General features: G+C 34.4%; 1 protein-coding gene across 1 annotated transcript in view; it reads right to left on the reverse strand.

The window, feature by feature from the left end:
* Positions 1-1583: 1583 nt before the first annotated feature.
* The window catches only part of WASL (WASP like actin nucleation promoting factor), a 54267-nt gene continuing 33376 nt past the window's right edge, over positions 1584-22474 (reverse strand). The window contains exons 6-11 of the mRNA XM_084229198.1: positions 16742-16910; positions 15810-15852; positions 14154-14307; positions 8965-9485; positions 6009-6117; positions 1584-1899 (exon numbers count right to left, since the gene is read on the reverse strand). Of these exons, the coding sequence (XP_084085324.1) occupies positions 1838-1899; positions 6009-6117; positions 8965-9485; positions 14154-14307; positions 15810-15852; positions 16742-16910 (1058 nt within the window). The 3' untranslated portion in view covers positions 1584-1837. The remainder of the gene's footprint in view (positions 1900-6008; positions 6118-8964; positions 9486-14153; positions 14308-15809; positions 15853-16741; positions 16911-22474) is intronic.

Below are 22474 nucleotides of genomic sequence, written 5' to 3' on the forward strand. Positions count from 1 at the left end.
AAGCAGAAAAAGGTTTCCAGCAGCAGAGGGCACTGTTTTGCAAAAAAACAAAAAGTCTAGAATCTTCCCCATGTGCTTAAATTACTCTTGCAAGGAAGGTAACATCTTTGAATAACTTAACTATTTTACTGCACCACTTACTGCTTTCAGCAACAAAACCTTTTAAATTATTTCTTATGATAACTAGATGCATGATCACTAGAGATTATGTGATAACTGGTTAAAATTCAAGCCACATCTTGCAGGTCCAGCCTGTCAAGATCATGCCAATACTAGATTTTGGTCGGTACAACAATTCTAGAGAGCTTAACTTTTAGTTGGATATTGTGACTACAGTAATGAAATACATTTGGAACTACATTCTGCTATGACTCAATGTGAGAAAAATATGTCTGTATTTAAATCAGATCATTTTTCTACCTAAAATTTAAAGTAGGTAGGTTTGATAATTAGGGCTATAAATATGAAACAACCACCTTCAGGCAGATTAGTGTATTGCAGAGAGGCAAGGAAACCCTAATTTTAATACATCATTTAGTATACATAACATATGTACAGGTTATAACATTTAATTATTTTTTTTTAAGTCTATCATTCAGTTATGTGTTCCAAGAAATTTGACATTGGGACAACCAATTTTTTAAGGAAAATGTGACCCCCTTCACCTGACATTTAAGAAAAACCTTGAAAAATTATCAAAATTAAGAAATAATAGCATAACAGATAGTATATACTGTCTCCAACTAGATTAGACTTTTATAGTTGGTATTTCTGAATACCCCAATGAATACAAACTGTAAAATTAAAATACTTAACTTTGTACATTTATAATGTTCTGATTTTTATAGTGTTTTAACTAGTGATGTAACCACAATGTATAACCTCCTTAAATTCATGTAGAACGAAAATTACCCCCCTCAACTCAAACTTAATTAACTTTTTCAGTTCGTTTCAGAATACTATCAAAACATTTTTCCTTTCGTTTTTGCCATAAAGAGCTTGTCACATTTGCTATAGCATAAACATAATTTCAATCAAAAAAAAAGAAAAAAAAAAAAAGGCAGCTTTTCCCCCCTGTCCACTTGTGTCTATCTGTGCAAGCTTCCTCTTCTTTCTTTTCCCTTAATAAACTTGTCTTTTTAAAAAGTAAAAAAAGAAAAATTCAGTCAAGTACAGGTATGTAAGGGCTCCTTATAATTCCAGCCTCCAAATACCACTGCTGTCTAATACAGGCAATACTGCTGTAAGGTGTTACTGACTATTCCCCAGTAGCATCTCCAAAGTGATTTTATGTAGAATATATTGCTAAAATTTATGGAACTGCATCAGTGTAGTGATGTCCAGAGAACTGTGCAATGTATAAGCTTCAACATTCATGTAGCATTGTGTTCAAAATGAAGGGGCTAAATAAACTACGGTTTGCATCACTTCAAAAAGAATGTAGTGCTATACTAGATTTTAATAAGAAAATTTAGGTACAGAAAAAGTAGGGTATGAAAATAGTGTCTTCCTTCTGGCATTATAACTAAATTACATTAAGGTTTTTGTCAGTCTCACACATAATATTTAAACTCCCTTGTTGATGGAATGGAAAATATTCACAAATTAAGTGAGCATCCTGGTGTAAACTTGCACACAATTAACAGGGAGTAGCTTTGTTATGAAAAACCTTTACAGATTAAATGAGGTATTGCACAGATTAATTAAAAAAAAAGCAAAAAAGGCAACAAAAATATACAGCAAATTGGTAGAACATTTACATGATAATTTTACAGAATCCATAGACAGAAAGTAGTGTTTAGTATTTCACCTTAAAAATATATATATAATATATAGATCAGTCTTCCCATTCATCATCATCCTCAAAATCTTCTTCATCATCTTCATCCTCATCTTCATCTATAAGAAAGTCATCAAGAGAAAGCAATGAAAACACATGTATAAATAAAATAACCATAATTCATGGGTGACAGCTCAATTATTCAATTTCTGAAACACAAAGCAGCTGAATCTTGGAGGAATCTAGTTACTTAAGTCAGTTTAAAATGAACCTAATACAGCTAAAGAGTATGATGGTGAGTTCAAGGTGAGTTCAAGATTAGAACAGGATCAGAAGGCTTGGGTTCTTGTCCTTAATATCTATGTAACAATTTTTAACCTGTGTGTTTCTTTATGTGCAAAATCACATCTGGGTTGGTGCCTCTGAATACTGGGCTCACATAAGGCAAAAAATCAAACTACCTTCTCCTATTCTTCACATGGATTCTCAAACTCCAAACTTAACTTTTTTTTTTTAAGATTTTATTTATTTATTTATTTATACAAGCACTGGGTACAGTCAGAGTGCGAGAAAGTGAGAGAATTCACCAGAGCCAGAGCAGAGAACAGAACAGGCAGAATGACGAAACACGCTACTGAGGGGAGCAGCGGGTGGCAAGAGAGGTCTGCGCGCCATGTGGGACCTTCGCCCGGTGGCCAGGGATCCAATCGGCGATGCAGAGGCTGTGGCAGCATCGCAACCCAGCAACCCAGCGCTCAACCCCTCCGCCACCGGGGAGGCCCCAAACTTTTATCTCCTTTGCCAACATGCTTTTTTCTAATCCTGACAACCTCAGTGAGGCCCTCACAATTACTATTACCATTTTCTCATTGTTTAAGCCAAAAAACCTAGAAATTACTTGATTGTTGTTTTTTTCACCATCCCATTTCTAATCCATCATCTGCTCTTTCTCATCACTTCCATGCTACTCGCATACCACCATTGTATCTTACTTGGAATATTGAAACTCTACAGTCCCATTTGTTTCAGAGCAATGGGGTGACACCTAAATTCTAAGTTTCAAAAATACCATGTTTCTATCATTCTTACAATCTTTCAGTAATTGACCACTGTTATTGAATACAATCTGCTATTACCTAACTCTATAAGAATGTGTAAGATTTTCCCAATTACAATCTCCCCCAAGCCTCTACCCAAACCCTCATAACATTGCCATCAATTCACGGTTTATAGTAACAACACCTTCCTTCTACCCCTCAAACATGCCAAGCTTCTATCTGCTTTACAACTTTTGCAGTAGCAATTCCATCTAGAAGAGCCTTCTCAACTTTTAGGGTCACTCAAAAATCATTTCCTCCAACAGACCTTTCCTAACCATCATATGTAAAATATGAATGCCTCTCATAACAGTAACCACTACCTAGAATTCTTGTTTTATTGTAGATTTACTGTCTTTACACTAGAATATGAGCTCTGGTACAGCAGAGTTATTGCCTGTCTTATCGCTGAATCCTCAGCACCAGAACAGTGCTTCACAGAAGCTTCCAAATAAACACTTTAGTAAATGAAAAAAATATTTAGATGTGATCGAATTTTATGAACATACTTCTATACTATACCAACTTTCCATAGCTACTAACCTTTAAAAAATATATACCTCATAAAAACTACAAAGATCAAGTTTGTACAGTGAGATAATAGCTGAGTAATCATACTTGGTAATGCTTCAGTAAAGAGTCAGTAAGAACTGGATATGTGGACACAGAGGAACAGTGTACAGGACAATCTCTTTCCTCCTGTAAAGAGATTGTTTGAAGGCTTCTACAAAGAAATACTTGGAATTCTGGCTATCAGAACATGGAAATATACAAAAGTGAAAGAGGTACAAAGATATTTTCCCTTAGTCCCAAGCCAAATTTTCACTTTAATAATGACAACAATTTCAACAGTCTTCTCTTACCATCTCAAGCTTCTGCCATATTTCTCCACAGTTCAAAAATGTCCTCCTCCATGCCAGTCATTGTATTCATTCTGAGAGACACTGAACACGGATAGACGAGGAAGAAATTGTCCCTGCCCTCAAGTGTCCTGAGTGGTGTGGCGATACTACTTTTGCTCAAATAAATGCTGAATGTTTTCTGACACCCAACCAGGTTGAAAAGGTAGAGTAAGAAAATGTGTTATCAACACTATCAATTTAGGTAACCGTATTTTTCTTTTTCATTTTTTTAGTTATTTGTTCGTTTTGTTTGTACATGCACTGGGTACAGTCAGAAGCGCGGGAGGGTGAGAGAATTCACCAGAGCCAGAGCGGGGAGCAGAGCAGGCAGAAGGACCGAAGTACACTGCTGAGGGGAGCAGCGGGCGGCAGGAGAGGTCTGCGCGCCATGTGGGACCCTCCTCCGGTGGCTGGGGAGCAGCCGGAGATCGAACCGGTGCTGCAGAGGCTGCGGGCAGCTTCGCAACCCAGCGCTCAACCGCTGCGCCACCGGAGAGGCCCAGGTAACCGTATTTTTCTATAATTATTACTATTAATTGCTATGTCTTGATAGAACACTTGAGCACCAAACAGATTAGAATGTCATTCTAGAAGAAAATGTGGTTACTTACTGATTTGACTAATGCAAACTAAGAGAATATGCTTTCAAGCTCCTGTTAATAACTGTCTTTAAAGAAAAGTAAAAAAATATAGCTCACATTGTTAGGATACCAATTCCAGTTTTAATTTCAGTGACAGGGAGAAACCTCTCTGGGACAAGGCCAAGGAAAAACCAGAGCAGGCCATCCCGATACAGCCTCCTTTGCTGTGCTTGATTCCTGGCTCTTGTTTGCCTGACTGCTCAGACATTCGCCCTAGATGGTCACCCAATCCTCCTTCAAATATTTCATCATTTGGCCCCTAAGATACTACGTTTTCTAGCCCTCAGGCCTTGTTACAACTCTTTTCTACATAAACCTACTTCTTCAGGATTTCATCCAGTTCTGTAACTTCTAATATTTTGGATATGTTAATGACATGCAAATTTACACTAACAACCCAGAATGCGCCTCTGAATTTCAGACTCATAACAAAATGCCTACTCAACACCTACATTTGAAAATGTATAACTATTTCAAATTTGAAAAGCATAAAACCAAACTCCTGATCTTTCCTCTCAAACCTGCTCCTCTACTCCTTCACTGAAGTTAATTAAAATTTCAACCTTTTAGTTGCTGTCAGGCCAAAAACTTTGGGGTCATCCTTACTCTTTTTTTTTTTTCCCCTTCAAATCCTACTTCCCGCCTATCAGCAAACCCAATATGATCCTCACATTTAAAATATATATAGTAGCTAAGTTTTCATGGGTGTTACTAACCTGATTCAAACCTCCGTTTCTTGCTTGGATCATCGCCACTACTTTGGGAAGAATCTTCTACCCTTACTACTCTTATCCTTGCACAATGACCTCATTGCTGTTCCAGTTTTAGGGACTTTGCACTGTCATTGTCACCTGAACAAATCTTTGAGAGTTTTCGACACCGTTCACTCCATTCCTTCTGGTCTTTTCCCAAATGTCACCTCACTTAGGCTTCATCACCCTATTTCAAAAACTCAGAGATCAGACAAACCTCTTGAATTTCTTGTTACAAGAATGCACAAGAATGAGATACAGGAATCTCAAGACTTATTTAAAGATTCTTTGCCAGGTAGTCTATTGGTATATCCTAGTATAAGAGACTGTTGTTTTCCTAAAGTTGTTCTTCTGATTTATAGTGATTACTAATTTTTGGTTATGGTGTCCAGACATCATTAAGCTTCTGACAGATTCATTACAGTGGAAACAACTTTTAAAAGTATACTCTAGGGCGTCCCCGGTAGCGCAGCAAGTTGAGCACCATGCTGCAAAGGCTGTCCGCAGCCTCTGTAGTGCGGGTTCGATTCCCAGCCCACCAGGGAGAAACCCACATGGCGTGGCAGACCTCTCCTGTCTAGCCTGCTGCTCCCCTCAGCAGTGTCTTCGGTCTATCTGCCTGTTCTGCTCCCCACTCTGTCTCTGGTGAATTCTCTCACTCTTTGGCACCTCTGACCTGTACCCCAGTTCTTGTATAAATAAATAAATCTCTAAAAAAAAAGTACACTCTAGAATCGATAAATGTTTATAGGATGGGGAAAGTGAGCAAAGAATGGGATATAAAATAAAACCAGTAACAAACTTTATTAAATACAGATATACATATGCAAATATACCTGAAGAATGAATGGCTTTGCTCCTTTTCTGCATCACTTCCATTAATGCACCCACAATTCCTGAAGTGGGTGCAGGTGTCGGTGGTGTAGATTCTTGGCCATCAGATACCTTGAAAAAGTAAGTCAGCAAAATTCAGAAATATATCACTAGAAAATTCTTCTTCTTTCTAGTAAGCTTTATTTTCTTAGAATTACTTATTTTGTAAGTAAAGGAAAATAAACAAGACAAGCAAGTCCAGTGCAGGGGCAACTAAATTAAGAAGAAATAAAGTGCTGCCTAAAGAGAGAACTATGAAAAATATAATTCCTCTCCTCCTTAATGTATACCGTTAGTATACTTCCAAATTTAGAATAACAATCAAATCCTTTCATGAATAATACTTGCCTGACAAATGAGTTTCATCTGTTCTTTTCAGTGCACAAAACCCTAGCTGGTGAAACGATATAGCTGTTCACACAGGACATTTTATTTTGTAAAGTTAAGGTAATATTTAAATTCCTCAAGTTGCTGGATGAGAAACACACTTACTATATAGCTAGGTGCAACTGAAAAGTTCTCCTAGAGAAACTCAGCTTTCCTAATAATTCAAAATGAACCTCCCTTCTCCCTAAGGACACAAGTTAGGAGGCTTTCAAAATGTGTCTACTACACCAAGCAACTAACTTACTTCTATCTACTACAAACTACATGGGGGAGGGGTAAGGAGAGGGGGTGCTGAGGCTATCAATATACAAGTTTCTCATTAAAATGTAAATTCAATACAAATTTATTCCTAATTCCAAGACTCCTATTTAACGAGAGAGAACATGGAAGTCCATAGACATTCAAGAAAAAAAATATTCAGAAAGTACCGTTCTAAGTAGACTAAGTTTTTAGACTGTAGATTAACTATTATTGGTATAGAAGCACAAAAATGAAGACAACACAAATGGTTTCTGAGCTTTGAATTTCAATATGAGGCTTTCAAAGATGTATAACAGCAGCAAGCAGAAATATTTAAACTCCCTTTAAGCAACGTGGTAACACAGCAGAGAGGACTGCAGGAGAACATCACTGTCATAATGAATCTTTTGAAGCACTTATTTGGACACAATACTATCTGAGGTTCTATGGACACGGAATTCAAAATACATGTAAGTGAATACTTATGTATTTCCTGCCAGCACTTTAAAGTAAATCTGTGGTTTATGTTAGTCACATTCATCACAGGGAAATTGATGATTTACATAAAATATTTAAAGAAACAGAGATTTCAACTGTAGAGGGTTTTTTTTTTTAAATAAAGTATTTATGGACTCAGACCTCATGTGTAACACAAAGGTGATTTACTGGTTCTACGCTCTGACAAGTCTCTAATTACAACCAAAGGAAAATGATTATTTAAGATAAAAATGACCTATCATGCTAAATTTAGAATGAAAGACATTTTTCTCTCTAAAAGAAATTGAGATCAATTTACAGGGTTTGTTTTACTGGGGGGTGGGGAGGCTGAAGGGTTGGAATAGGAAAAAGTGATGGGAGAGTAGTTAGGAAATACAACTCACCAACTTTTTAAATTAAGAAAAAGGACACAACTGAATTAATTAAATACAAAGCACCTTCTTACAAGCACTAAATGAGAGAAAAAGAAGTTGGCGGTGGAGGAGAGAGGAAACAGAAAAAAGAAACAAAAAGGCAGGTTGGGAATGGGAACCCTGCACGGTAGAGTGACGCAGGAACAAGCACCGATTCTAAGGGAAGAGCTAAAATCAAGGGACCCCCGTTAAAACTGCTGTTCATCTAGGCTGTGGTCATTTTGGCACTAATTCTCCCTGCTAGTTATTTAAGTTCTTCAATTGCTCTTGAGAAAGCTTGGGAAAGAGGACAGGGTGTTTACTCACAGGCTGTCTAAGTGTCATCCCTAATACATACCAAGAAAAAATTCAGATACATTTAAATACCCGAAATTTCTTAAGCCTATGATAAAAGTGTCCCTTTTGTAAAAGTATGGAAGAGGTATCTGTTATTTATATTTCCAGAAAGATGTACGTGAATGCAAGCAGGTTAGGCTGAAGGGTAGGGGCCTACCACTGATGCATCGATGCAGGCTGTGGCCTATTTTATGTAACCTCAAAGCCAAGGATGATTTTCACATTTTTAAATGGTTGAAAGAAAATCAAAAGAAGAGTGTTTGAGACAGTGAAAATCACATGAAATGCAATTTTCTGTAAATAAAACTCTACAGAACATAATCATTCCCATTCATTTATGTATTGTTGGTGGTTGCAGCTTTTGCCATGAGATAGCAGAGTTACACAGTGGCAAAAAAGGTCATGCGGCCTGCAAGCCTAAAATACTTACTATTTGGTCCTTAAATTTAAAGGTTAAATGATGACACCTCATCCAATTCAGAGAATACAAAATTATCTACCATCACTGTCAAAAATCTTTTTCAATTTTCGGTAGAGTCTGATTCTCTACTAGTAATTTCAGAACAGAAAAATTTAGAAAATGGTTTACTTTTCATAAAGTTACTGGTTTGAATTTACCGAAGTGATAACATTTGTTTTCAATTTTTTACTTCTCCATAGCTTAATAAAGATTTTTCTTTAAATTAGCTTTAATTTTAAAGGTAAAGCCTAGAACAATGAATTGCAAACATACTATAAAAAGTTCCATTTATATCAAGTTCTAGAACAGGCAAAACTACTCTACTGTGACAGAAATCAGATCAGTGATTCTTTCTGGGAGGGGGAATAAACAGGAAGAGGGATGAGGAAACTTTCTAGAGTAATATTTTGATACAAAATTATGGTTACATTGGCACAGGTATAAATTTGTGCATTTTATGGCATATAAAAATACCAGAAATTCATAGTGAATACCACGAGAAAAAGTAAAAACTTTTCAGAGATGTCTTGTAGGTTACTTAAAAATTCTATGACAGATAGGCTAAAATGAAAAGAGATTACTTACAGATTTCAGCTGAATACCCTGTCGTATCTGGTCTAAAAGTGCATCCCTTCCAGAGCAGGACACCGGTCGACTGTTCTGTTCCACTTTTTTTAGCTGAGCACCCTCTCTAATTTGATCTAGAAGAGCTGCTTTGTTTCCTGCAGGAGCTGGAACTTGATGGTCACCATCAGAGGGGAGGCCGGGAGGCGGGGGCGGCCCCGGGGGAGGCGGGGGCGGGGGCGGAGGGGGTGGTGCCGCTGACCCTGGCATTGACAAGGGTGGGGGCGGGGGTGGAGGCCCGGCTGGTGCTGAGGAGGGAAGGGCTGGAGGTGGAGGAGGATACATCCTATTTGGGGGCAGTGGGGGGACGCCCACACCCGGCCTGGACGGAGGCGGCGGCGGAGGGGCAGCTGTGGGAGCTCGAGAAGGGGGTGGAGGAGGGGCGCCTCTCCCCCGGGCAGGAGGAGGGGGGGGCCCTGAGCTATGTGGGGGGGGAGGCGGGGGAGGTGGCCCCCCCCTGGACGGTGGTGGTGGAGGTGGTGCTGAAATAAAAACAGAAAAAAAAAAGCATGCTTCTTTCTTCCCCCACAAACATACTGAAAAAGCATCTCACTTCAATACACGTGTGTGTGTGTGTGTATATACATATAAACTAGGGGAAAAAAGAGGACTCATCTTTATTTTACAAAGATATATGAGCATAGATATCTTACAATCCTACTTGGGAATACTCAGCTTAAAGATCACTTTCCTGTTGTTTCTTGGGAAATTTTTGGTTAAACTGCAGAATTTGATTTTTAGGAATCAGCGCCACCTCCAGAGGCAGGGAATAAATGCTTAATTTAACAACAAAAATATAACCATAAAATCAAACATTTTGGTCAATAAGCATTACTTTACACATTAATAAAAACTAATGGATACCTTCCTTCTATAAAGAATCAAGTACAGTTTTTTTTTTAATAAATTTACCTTCAGATTTAAATAGTATAATCTCACCTAATTTACACTTGTACTTTATAGTGTACTACATTTCTAAAATATATATAATAAGATATATACATATATCTAGTATGCTAAAAATGTAACATTCTATACACTATCACAAATAAATGTCCTATATTTCCAAAAGATGATCAGCAATTCTAATGATGGTATTAAGGGAGACTAATTGTTTCATTATATTTAGGAGACATTAAGTGATTTTAAACAAATTAACAGAATTAATATACTGCAAAATTAAAGTTATTAATAAAATATTATTTCAGTAGTATTGATATTTACATTCTTATTTTACTTAAGTAAAAATATGATAATAGGGAAATAAAATCTAAGTACAAATTTATTACATTTCTGGAGACATGATTTTACCAATAGTATAGAGAAAATGATAAAACAATGACTTCATTATTTCTCCACTCATTTAAAGACTGAAAAATTAACTATTTTTAGGAGACACCCTAAACTCCATAATAGCTATTTGTATTATTGATACAAACTTTAATATTTTATGGCTGGATATTTATACAATCTATACAAATAGACCTACTTTAATTACAAATAACAACAGGCTTATTGATGCTCAATAATTCAACACCAGACAGGAAAAAATATCCCTCACTTTGATTCAATCACTGGAAACATTAGAAAGATGCAGAAAGGCCAACAAAGGCATTGTGTTTTGGCATACAAACTTAAAATTGGAAATAATATATAGCAATAAACAAAAGCATGAATCCTGTTAGAGATAGGTTAACTCAAAGGGGAAGCTCCTGTGATTTACACAAGACATACTGGAGATCTGGATGTTGCAGCTAAGGTAATTTTTTTTTTTTACCAGATCCAAAATAAGGAGACTTAAACGTCTTAAAAGCAAGGTCTTTTTTTTTTTTTAAACATATTTTATAATAAAAGGGTAAAACACAGAAGATAGGGCACATATATATTGTGTATAATCCCTGAATAGGACAAAACTTAATTTTAATCAGCTTTAGATTTTTACTTCAAATAGGAATACTTATCTAAACTGGCATTTTTATGCCAGTTGTTTGTTAAGAGGAAAAAGATCCACCATATTCTACTACATTAGTCAACCATGGTTTTACTGAGGACTCTAGATCCATAATCTTATATGCAAAATGATAAATTTCTCAGTAGATAGAATTAAAGTTCTTTTGAACTTGCAATGAGTATATTTATTAGTATAATTTGGGGTCTAGCTAATACTCATTTAAGTAGACAGTTGCTGTGGCTCAGGGGAAGGGTGAGCCTAAATTCACAGTGAATAAATTATCATCTGCATCCAGTTTGGGTATGACACAATTTCAGCATTTACATTATCTTTGAAAAGTGATTATAAACTTCTCTATTATATTCATTAGAAGAACATCTATTACCAATTCTCTTTTTAGTCTCTAATATGTTGATATGAAAAGAAAAGCATGCAAAAGACATGCCATATCCCAAAGCAAAATGTGAAGGGACTAAAAACAGAGAGGAAAGGACAGATGGTGCAGTGTTAGTCAGGTTTACATGCACAAAGAAAACCTCCTAAGCAGACACCACATACACCACTCTAAGAAAATCTGATGGCCTATAGATTTTCAAAATTGTAAGTCACCACAAACACCAGTATCACAATGACAGTATGTCTGAAATTTTTTCAAAAAGAAAAAAAAATAATAAGCATGAAACAAAAGCTATAACAAATAAAAGCTGATTTTACTATAAATGCTTTGTTAGTTACAAAGAAAGATGAGGTTTACAGAAAAACTTGTCTTGATGTACACTATAAAGTTCAATGTACTTAAAAATAAGGATTATTTCAGATCAATATTAAGAGTAATTGGTAGATTACTCTAGATATTTGATTATAAGAAGTATAACCAGAAATTATAAAATAACACTTGAAATGTATTATAAAATTAAGCAAACATTAAAGCACTTTCATGTACTCTAATAAAACAGAAAAGTGCTATTCAACAGAAATTTAAATTTAATGGAATTCTGACAATTCTTTGAGTTATAGAACACAAGGTTTATAGTCTTCCCTCCTAATCCCAATGTAATATAAAAATGTAAGTACATTTTATATAAGTTACTGAAATAATAACAAGCATAACAAGCACTAAAAGTAATAATAAAAACAGTGGTGCTGGAAGAGAGGTGTTGTTTTTCAAAACGCCACGGAATTTCAATCAAATTATCTAAGTTATAAATGAAATATGAGCTATAACTCATAAAGAAATAAATTTTCTTTTTACTTTGGTATCTTATGCCCAAAACACTGGTTTAAATTGAGGGCAGAAAAACTAGCTGGATGTTAGATTTGGAGGTATGATAAATGAACTCTAGCTTCTTTCAAAATAAACACATCACAGCATGCATAATTTAGGACACTGGGTCAAATAATATCCCACATACATACCACTCCACTGTGGTGGACCTACAGAGCAGATTATTAGGAGTTAATGGATTTAAAAAATTGCAAAGACACACAAAAAGAAAAACAATGGAAATCACAAGCCTACCACTTTATATAACCTGATTACATGATTGTGTAAAATAAGTTTTAAGACATTCATTCAGGTTTTACAAAATGTATTTTTAAGACAACTTCATAAACTTCTCCCCTTCTAATTTTTTTTCATACTTCTAAAAAATGTTCTTCCTAGAAAACATTTCCTTAATAAACTACCACATCTCTCACTCTTCCTTTTTAAAAAATGTATCTTCTATAAAATCCTTCTTTGGTATCTAGTAAGGCTCTGCAACAGCAGTCAGGTTCTTGAGTATGACAAGAAAATAACATTGTTCTCAAAGCATGTTTTTCAATGACTACGTTTGTGTTTTGTTTGTTTTAGGTAATTCGACAAGGAAAGACATGCCTATCTTGATGCTTTTAAAACAGTTAAAGTAAAAATCAATAATAAAGTTTAAAAAACAGGCCCAAATTAATGTAGTCATCTCTTAATTACAGGTAGTTCAGGTGAGAGAGCAGTAGTAAGGACAGTCTAATAACTGCCAAGAGTAATTTATAAACTTATAAATTCAGAGAGCTCAGAAAGACCGAGCCTTCCAGAAGGTGATAGTGGGTGTTAACAGCACAGAAATAGCAAGGAATACAGAGCGTCCTCAGGACCTTCTATCACCTGCATTTGAACAGTAACTCTGACCTACTCCCTGGGAGCATTTAAAAGTGTCTTGTGCCCAAGATGTTTTTATTAAAAATCCCTAGAAGAAATTTGGAAATTTTCTTATTTTTTCAAAAAATTAGTAACACACTGTATTTAGTTAAATGAGTACATGTTTCCACAACAGCAATTGTGACCACCTAATGATTTACATAATCTGTTTCCACACCAGATTATAAGATTTCTGAGGGCAGAAACCATATCCTTTTATTAAACATCCTAAATAAAGATGAGTGCTGGGATAATGTTTACTGAATGTAAGAATAAATGAATGAATTAGGGACTAAATAAACATCAGCAGTGAAAAAGACACATGGAAGTCAAACACTTAATTTAAAAAGATAGTTAAAAAGAATGTTTTAATTTTTTGCTTTGCTATACTGAGCATGTAAAAACTAGGAAGAAGAAAAGCAGCCCCTAATGACTGAAATGGTTAATACATGACTGCCTTATTGGAAAATTTAAGGTTACTATATTTGTATTTTATTGTGATAATGATTAAGACGTAACTACAATACAAGGTGCTATAAGTAAAGTATCAGATCTTAAGCTGCAAGTTGTTTATTTATGCTCTTAGGTACCAAATGACAAATTTTATACTTAAGTCAGGAAAAAATATTTGTAATTCAAAATACAATACCATTTACATTCTGAAATTGTGTATTACTGATTAAATAATGATTATATTTAAGTGACTACTTACTAATAATAACTTGAAAGATGGCTTTTAAGATTCATTAAGTAAAATATTAGGCAGCTAAAATTTTTTTCTTCTAAAATACAATCACCAGACTCTGTATGGATTTTCATGAACTAAATATAAGATATTTTGTTAATATGCAAAACATTGTCAAATTATAGCAAAATAACGTAAAAACAGTATACTTGGCCAAACTAGCTATCTATAAATTCAAACAAGGTTCACATGAATGTGTATACAACTTCTTCCATGAAAGTGACCTCAAAAAATACAAAAGAAAAAGTGGATCAAAATGCCTAAATAAAAATAAAAGTTACCTTGCCTTCGCAGTTCATTTTTAACAGCTTCAACACCTCCTGTTTTTTCAATGAAGTCATATATAACTTTTGATGTTTCTCTGTCCTTAAGTTGTGCCTCTGAGATTCCACACATATCAAAAAGATTCTTCAATTCTGGATCCAAATTATTCAGCTATAACAGATAAAACAAATGCTAACTATAAAATCTACCCCAATTTTTAAAATTGAGCATAATGAAATTTAAATGCTAAACTTGCTTATAAAAAACAAAACAGAGGGGCCTCCCCTGGTGGCACAGCGGTTGAGCGCTGGGCTGCAAAGCTGCCCGCAGCCTCTGCAGTGCTGGTTAGATCCCTGGGTGCTGGCGAGGGTCCCACATGGCGCCCTCAGCAGTGTATTTCGTCGGTCTGCCTGTTCTGCTCCCTGCTCTGGCTCTGGTGAATTCTCTCACCCTCCTGTGCTTCTGACTGTACCCAATGCTTGTATAAATAAATCAATCAATCTTAAAAAAAAAAACAACAAAACACAACAGATAAGAACAAAGAATAGATTTTATATTTTACCTATTATCTTTTTGTTTCCCATCTTCAAAAGAGAGGTCATCTATTTCATTTAAATTTTTTTTTCTAAGTCATTCATGATTCAGATAGCTCGAAGGTTCATTTAGTTTACTTGTCCAAAATAAGATTTAGATGTAATCACTAACACCAAAAATAGGTAAATCAAAATTTGAATATTGCCAGATTTTTAAAAAATCTTTTTTTTTAAAGATTTATTTATTTTTATACAAGAACTGGGGTACAGGCCAGAGTTGCAGGATGGTGAGAGGATTCACCAGTGACAGAGCGGGGAGCAGAACAGGCAGACGGACCGGAAAGCACTGCTGAGGAGAGCAGTGGGAGAGACAGGAGAGGGTCTGCTGTGCCATGTGGGTATTTCCCTGGCCGGGTAAAAACTAAACGCGCACTGCAGAGGCTGTAGACAGCTTCATAGTGCTGCGCTCAACCAGCTGCGCCATGGGGGAGGCCCACTAATATCTATATAACCCCAACCATCCTGTAGAATGTCCAACACAAAAATGTACTAGATAAAATATTTGTGGAATACGTAGGTTTAACAAAATAACCAAAAAGATTTTTGACATCACAAATATTTCTCTTCAAAATAATTTTTCAAAACTCTGATTACCTGTCAAATGTGAAATACAGATTATTTTGGTAACCAAAATAAAGATATGTTGAAAACACTAATTTTTACCAGCCGTTTTACCTACCTTGTCCATAGTACTACAAATTAATGAAATGAACTTGCCATAAAAAACAGTAAAATAAAAAGACCAAGACAATTTAACAATTGCATATTCAGAATTTGATTATTTTCCAATAATTCGGCACATTTCCCCTGAAATGATCACTTATCAAAAATAATTTTCTTCTCTTAGCTTTTAAAACACAAATATTTTACTTACACCATATGTAAAATCAAAATCTTTGTCTTTAGAGACTTAGCCATGAATGAAAGAAAATTATATTTTCAAACCTTAGTGGTATGTTTAAATAAATACAAACTGTGAAAATACATTCAAATACACACTAAAATTAATATAAAAACCCACAAATCTCCATAAAATTCCTACATAGAGTAATAATGTTTATGACCTGAAAAGACACTTACATCAAAGCCAGTATTTGGATCCCAACCAACATGTCCAATGTGCCTAAAGTAGAAGGCAGAAGAATTAAAAAATAAAAAGCATAAGTAGCATTAAAAACATAATATATATGAAATCTAATCCATTCATTGAGTATTTGTCTGAACTAATAGTTCTCATAAACAGGGAAAAACTGTACAGGCACCCAGAAGATGAGAATTCTTTTCATCTTTCTTCTAAATATTAACATTTTTGTATAATCTTTCTAAGCATCCATTTCCTTAATTGTCAAGCAGTATAAAAATGCAAGCATTTATAAATAAGAGAGGACAGGAGTTTTATAATGAGCTAATGAAATAAAGCATACAAAAATGTTTGAACTATGTCATATAAGAGCCAAAGGACCGATGCCAGCTACAGACTGAATATTTATGTTCCATGAAAATTCTGTGTTGAAACCCAATCCCCAGTGTGATGGTATTAAAAATGAAGTCTTTGGGAAGTGACCAGGTGATAAGGGTAGTTCCTTCATTAATGGGATAGGTGTCCATTCATGTCCCAGAGAATTTCCTTGCCCTCTTCCAAAAATAGCACAGCAAGAAAATGGCAGCTTATGAACCAGAAAGTAGGATCTTGCCAGACACCAAGACTCACCAGTGCTTTGATCTTAGACTTTCCAACTTCCAGAACTGTGAGAAATAAATTTCTGTTCTCTATAAGTCACCCATTCTATGGTATTCTGCACTATAGTCCAAATGGAGTAGAACAATGCTTTTAGGCAATTTCCAAATATCATTCATAGAGAAAAGTGACAAATCGTCTTATGCCCAAGAAATAACTATTATTTCCTAAGAAATAACTTTATCTGATTTTTCTTTTCTGATGGGTGAAAAGGTAAATAAGCTAAGATTCATGGAAAATCTAATGAGCAGTAACAACGAAAGTACTCTCTTACTGGAAATTGCTTGGTGTTCCAATATCTGCCTTGGTTAATCTCTTCTTTTTAGTTTTTCCTTTTTTCTTTTCTTTGGTATGGGAGATGTTATTGACTTGTGGACCATAAAATCTATTTGTTGTGATTTCTGGATTTTTTATATCAACTGTTGCCATTGGTAGACTAGGACCTGCAAGTAAAGTTAAAATAATGTGAAAGCAAAATAATTTAAGACTGTTATTACTATAAGATAGTTATCTTATAATTTATAATTTGAGTATCTTCTGAAGTAGAACCACTTCATTACTATAGTTTAAATTTGAATGCTAATTAAAAAAAATGGAAAAAGTACTGTCCGATTTTCAAAAACCTATTAATAAATTCTTAAATACATTAGCATAGATAATTTCAAAGCAAACTAGTGTTTTTATAACATTTAATCTTATGAAGAATATGAATTTTCGACAAGAACTTAATTGGCTTGATCCCTTAAGTTTTGACTATAATAGCCTCATATCTAACACACTACTCTTTGGTAATGTGGTATCTATCATAAAACAACAGCAAAAGAAAACAGTCACCTACTTTGTTTTATTGCTAACAAAGTAATTTAGTTTTAACATTGTTCAAATTAAGCAGTACATTTAGGAAAAATGTACTTATGTTATTATCACTATTGTTTTTCCCCCAAACTGCCATATTTAAGTCCTGTAATATTTTCCTCATCAGTATACATACACTTTGACCAGCAGAAGTAGAGATACCAAAAACTTAAGATGGAGAAAACTTGCAAAATACTCATCTTCCACAGGATCAATATTAACAATACATATGGCACCTTCAGACATTATTAATAGCATCTTCAAGAGTGACACTAAATGCAGCACCTGCTTTATAATTCATATAAATATTTTTGATCTTAAAAAGCATAAGTCTGAATGAAATCTATTCAACTTAAAAATTTCTTAAAATTAATCTAAAGAGAAATGCATATTTCTTATATTCCATTTTAATAACTATATCTCTGACAAAACCTTCTATTAGATCAAGTTCCTCTAACACAATTAATGACAACTTTCAAAATATTGTAAAATCATCACTGTGCAGAAAAACATCAGGCCTAAGACTACTATTTCTAGAAAAGCCTGCTTGCAAGTTGGTCCTTACTGACAATCAGAGAACGTGGATTTTTAGAATGTTCCCTTTATGCTCTAATGTGAGGTTCAATATGCCTAAACTGTACTAACAGGACAGTTTATGCTCAATGACAGTTTTTCTTCTGAGAGTTTAGTCACTTGGTATGTGCTGGACAGGGAATGCCTTTGTGACTTGCCCCTAATAAACTGGGCAATGAGTCCCTAATGAGCTTCTCCTTAAGACAACATTTCACATGTGTTGTCACAATTCATTACTGGGAATTAAGCACATTCCTTGTGACTCCTATGAGACAAGACTCCTGGAAGTTTGTGTGTGGTTTCTCTTAGACTTAACCTTTTGTACATTTCCCTTTGTCGATTATTTTATATTCTTATATTGTAATAAATCTTTGCCATAAATGCCACTATATGTTTGGTCCTTTAAGTCTTTTCATCAAATGACCACCTGGCAGGGTGTGGTCTTGGGGACCCCAACACAATCACAGAAAGGCAAAAAGGAGCCCCAAGAAAGTATAGACTACTGTATATTAAGTGATTACTAAATAACATTTTGATGATAATTCTTCAAATTGCTGAAAATCTCAAATGTATCCTATTCATTAAAGTTTTCTAAAAGAAAATTATTTATGTATATAGGCAAATTATACATAACCCATTTTCTCTTGCTCAAGTCCACTATTAAAGATAAAATAGAGCTAAATCATGAAAGCCATCTGCCACCCTGTTGGACAAGCAAGCAATTTGGAAAGATACATATTTTTAATATCTCCAAAATTCAGCTATTTTCCCACACTAATATGTCTGTATAATATATAAATGTCTAAAAGTTTATTAATAATGTCATGCAAAATTCCATGGGAAACTGTTCACACTGGCAAAAACAAGTTCTTTTTGGGAAAAAAAAAAACTAGTAAATAATAGGGGTAAGATCTTTACATACTTATTCAGTGTCATGAGATACTCTGAAAATAATCTGATCAAGAATTAAAGGTCAGTTAAGTAATACACAAAACTTAATAGTAGATAAAGACTTAGATTTCCAAATCTTTTCAGATGTCAGCATTTGCTGTACTTTCACAATTATAAGGAACTTATTGAGACTACCTAGACTTCTGAATTGGGATCATACCCGTATTTTCATAGATTTACCTAGTAATCTGCTTCTAGTTCTTCTTTTTCCCTTTCTGCCCTCTTTTACAATTTATCTTTACCAATCAGCCACACCATTCACAATAAGATGGAGGGAATTACAATTTACTCTTATGTTAATACTTAATAGAATTAAGAAATGATGTACAGATTTGGGAGCAACAGATTTAGGGATTCTATACATACCACCATTCTGAAATAGGTGTCTAAAAGCAATTAAAAAAGCAGCAACCAAATTCACCATTAAAAATAATTTAAAAATAATTAACAACTACAATGAGATTTTAGGAAGAAACAAAAATATTCTTACGCTGCTGTAGCTTACATAAAAGCAATCTCATACTAAGGATGTTCTAAATGGTTGTAGAATTGGGTAAAGTTATGTTTACTAGTTCAAATTATTCAAGTTAGTGATCTTTTCTGAGAAACAAAGCTAAGGTTCTTATATGCTTGATTCATAATACACTAGAGAAAATACCCAGTCATCTCTGAAGAATATTCAAGAATGAAGAGACAAGAACAAAATTTACGCCTATATAGGAAAAATCCAGATTTTAAAGATATATAGAAAAAATGCATTAGAATGGAAATTAGAGAATTTTTCTAAGTCTTTCATTTTACAGATGAAAACTAAGGGCAAAAAGGGTCAGGTGACCTGCCTAAAGTCATATAGTTAGTGACAAAGGCAAAGGTGAACTCTGATATCTTCATTCCAAGCCTACTATCTAAGTAAATATTACAATTTTTACACAAAAGTCAAACCATAAGGTGATTGAGAATGTTAATTTTACAAATATTATCATATGTAATTGGTCTTTAGACCAAGAATTACCAAATCTTACAATCTGTTTATCATTCAATAAATATTAGTAACTTTCCAAAATTAGGCAAAAGGTTTTAACACATTCAAGAGATTAGACACTTGGTTATTTATATTGAAAATAGTCATTTACTTCAGCATTTAAGCAGTAAGTTTAGGAAATATGCTGAAAGCCATGTTCTAACGTCCAATTAAAAGTTTGTTTCAAAAGTGACACTAATAAAAGGATAAGCTGTATAAAGAGCAGACTCATGGTTTAATAAAGTTAAGTTTGTGGAAGATATCATAGCAGATATACTCTCAATTAATTTCTAATACAGTTTAATTATTCCATTTGTGAAATTACACTCATCCTAAGAACGTGTATTAAAATACAAAATGGAGACGGCTGTTTACCTTTTTTTTTTAAAAGAACAGTCAAATGACAAATTACTTTCTTCTGATCACTGTTACTGAAGTTTTTATATTCTCAATGAATAGCATTTCTAATTAATTTTAAAGCTGAGGGAACAAACTAAAGTCTTCCCCTTAATTACATAAAAAGCAGAGAACTCTCACCAAGGTAAAACAGTTGAGAAACAGGTGGCCCAGAGGCCTCTGATGTCATTCAGTCATGAAGCTGAGAACAAATCATTGGAAAGCATCTAAACTAAAAGGTGAGACTGACCAATAAAGAAAAAAGAAAGATGTAGGAATTAGGAGTTAGTGAGGAAGACACTGAATTGCATTTCAGGAATATGTCACTTTACATAATGTGACTTTTTAATAGTTACACTTTGAAAAGGTCCGCTGAACTGACGATCTAAGCAAGGATCTGAGGCAAAGCACCTGCATGGACACTGCAAGGTGGTTAAGGTGTCCATTGCCACCTAGTGGTCATGCACCAAATATGGAAAAGTAACTGTCAGCTCCTAAACAGCAGTAGCCACACAAGACAACCCAATGCTCAGCAGGAAAAAAAAAATCAGACTTTTATTATTATTTCATTCTTTATTATGTATGTAATCTATAAATACCACATTATATATATGTTATAAATAAGTAAATAAGAATACAAATTGTTGGCAATACATGCTATCTAATTTTGCCCTTATTTAAGGATACTATTTTCAACTCTCCATAAAGTTGGGACCACTCCACCAAATGGTTAAAACTACAGATCTAAATCAAAAGCAATCTCAAAGAAAGCACTAGATTAAAATCATGAGTATTTCCCTCAGTAGGATAATAAAACAGTGAGATACCAGTATCACTTAAAGAATATCCACATTCTATTTATTCATGGATTAGATGTCTCTTCAGAAAAACATTCTATATGTACTTAAAATATTAAATTAAAAAGTATCTACTATCAACTTGAATTATATCATTATTTGTACATTACACTTACAACCTTAAATTATTTTCTTCAAAGATGCCATCACGGGAAGCCTTCCCCACAACACTCCACATATGCTCACCGAGTGCAAAATAATTTAATAAATTCAAAGAGATTAACATACTGAGCACACATCAAGGAGAAAAATCCTAACACCACATTAAAAGTTCACAGATGATTGACTTCTAAATTACTTCTGCTTCCTTTGCCTCTGCCACATACATATTAACTGTGTAAACTGAGACATCCTACTCTCCCTAGGTCTGTACTTCATCAAAATCACCGACATAGCAAGTGGTGAAGGAGCCAAACTCCAGAGTTAAGACAGCCTGAGCCTAAATCCTGTTCCACCCTTACTAGTTATGTGGCCTTGAGCAAGTTTTACATCATTGTGTCCCAGTTTGTGCATCATAAGTTGGGGATAATAGCAGCTACTTCATAAGCACACTTCACTGTTGCTGTACAGTGCCTGGTAGATAGTAAATCATCCTTAAGTAGCAGCTGCTATCATTGTCATTGTTTTCTTGATAACTAATATTAAGTAGTAGACAAGCACTTTAGTTACTTCATTTAATTTCTGTAACAGCCTATAAAGTATTAAGGTTTCCATTTAAAAGTACTGTAAGTACTACTGATGGTAGACTTTAGTCTTTTAATCATAAGGTAAATAAATCAAAATTTAATAAAGCAATATTTGGTTCATGCTTTTATATCAAGAAAACAAATTTAAAGGCAAAATCAGAAGGTAACAGATTTGTTTAAAAAGCAACAGGAATATAGTTATTTCCATGTAATAAAGGGTCCTGGGGCAATGGGTCAGGGATAGTATTAAAATACGAGGAAAGCCATGGATCCCCTCTCCACAGAGAAAAGAATAAAACCACTTACACCTTTAAAATGAATGAATCTATAAATACTTCTAATGTCCATTATCAAGTCACAGAGGACTACGTACTATTACTATTAATTCTAAACATACTATCATAGTAAGTGTTTCATTCTGAAAAGGGCTAGTTTCGTATCACCAGTGTGAAATCTGAAGTAAGGAAAAAAATTAATTCTTAAAGTAGTAAATGAACAAATACACTAGATACAAGTTATCACCCTTAAGGAAGACATTAAAACCAGACTGTATAATTTCTAAATTTAATCAATTGTGAATACAGAATTAAAATATAAGTAATGGTAATCTTCATCATATGTACTCTCTCTAGAAATAAGTTAAAGTCTATTACATTTCTAAGCCTCAC

This window comes from Talpa europaea, assembly GCF_964194135.1.
Source record: "Talpa europaea genome assembly, chromosome: 3".
Taxonomy (NCBI): Eukaryota; Metazoa; Chordata; class Mammalia; order Eulipotyphla; family Talpidae; genus Talpa; species Talpa europaea.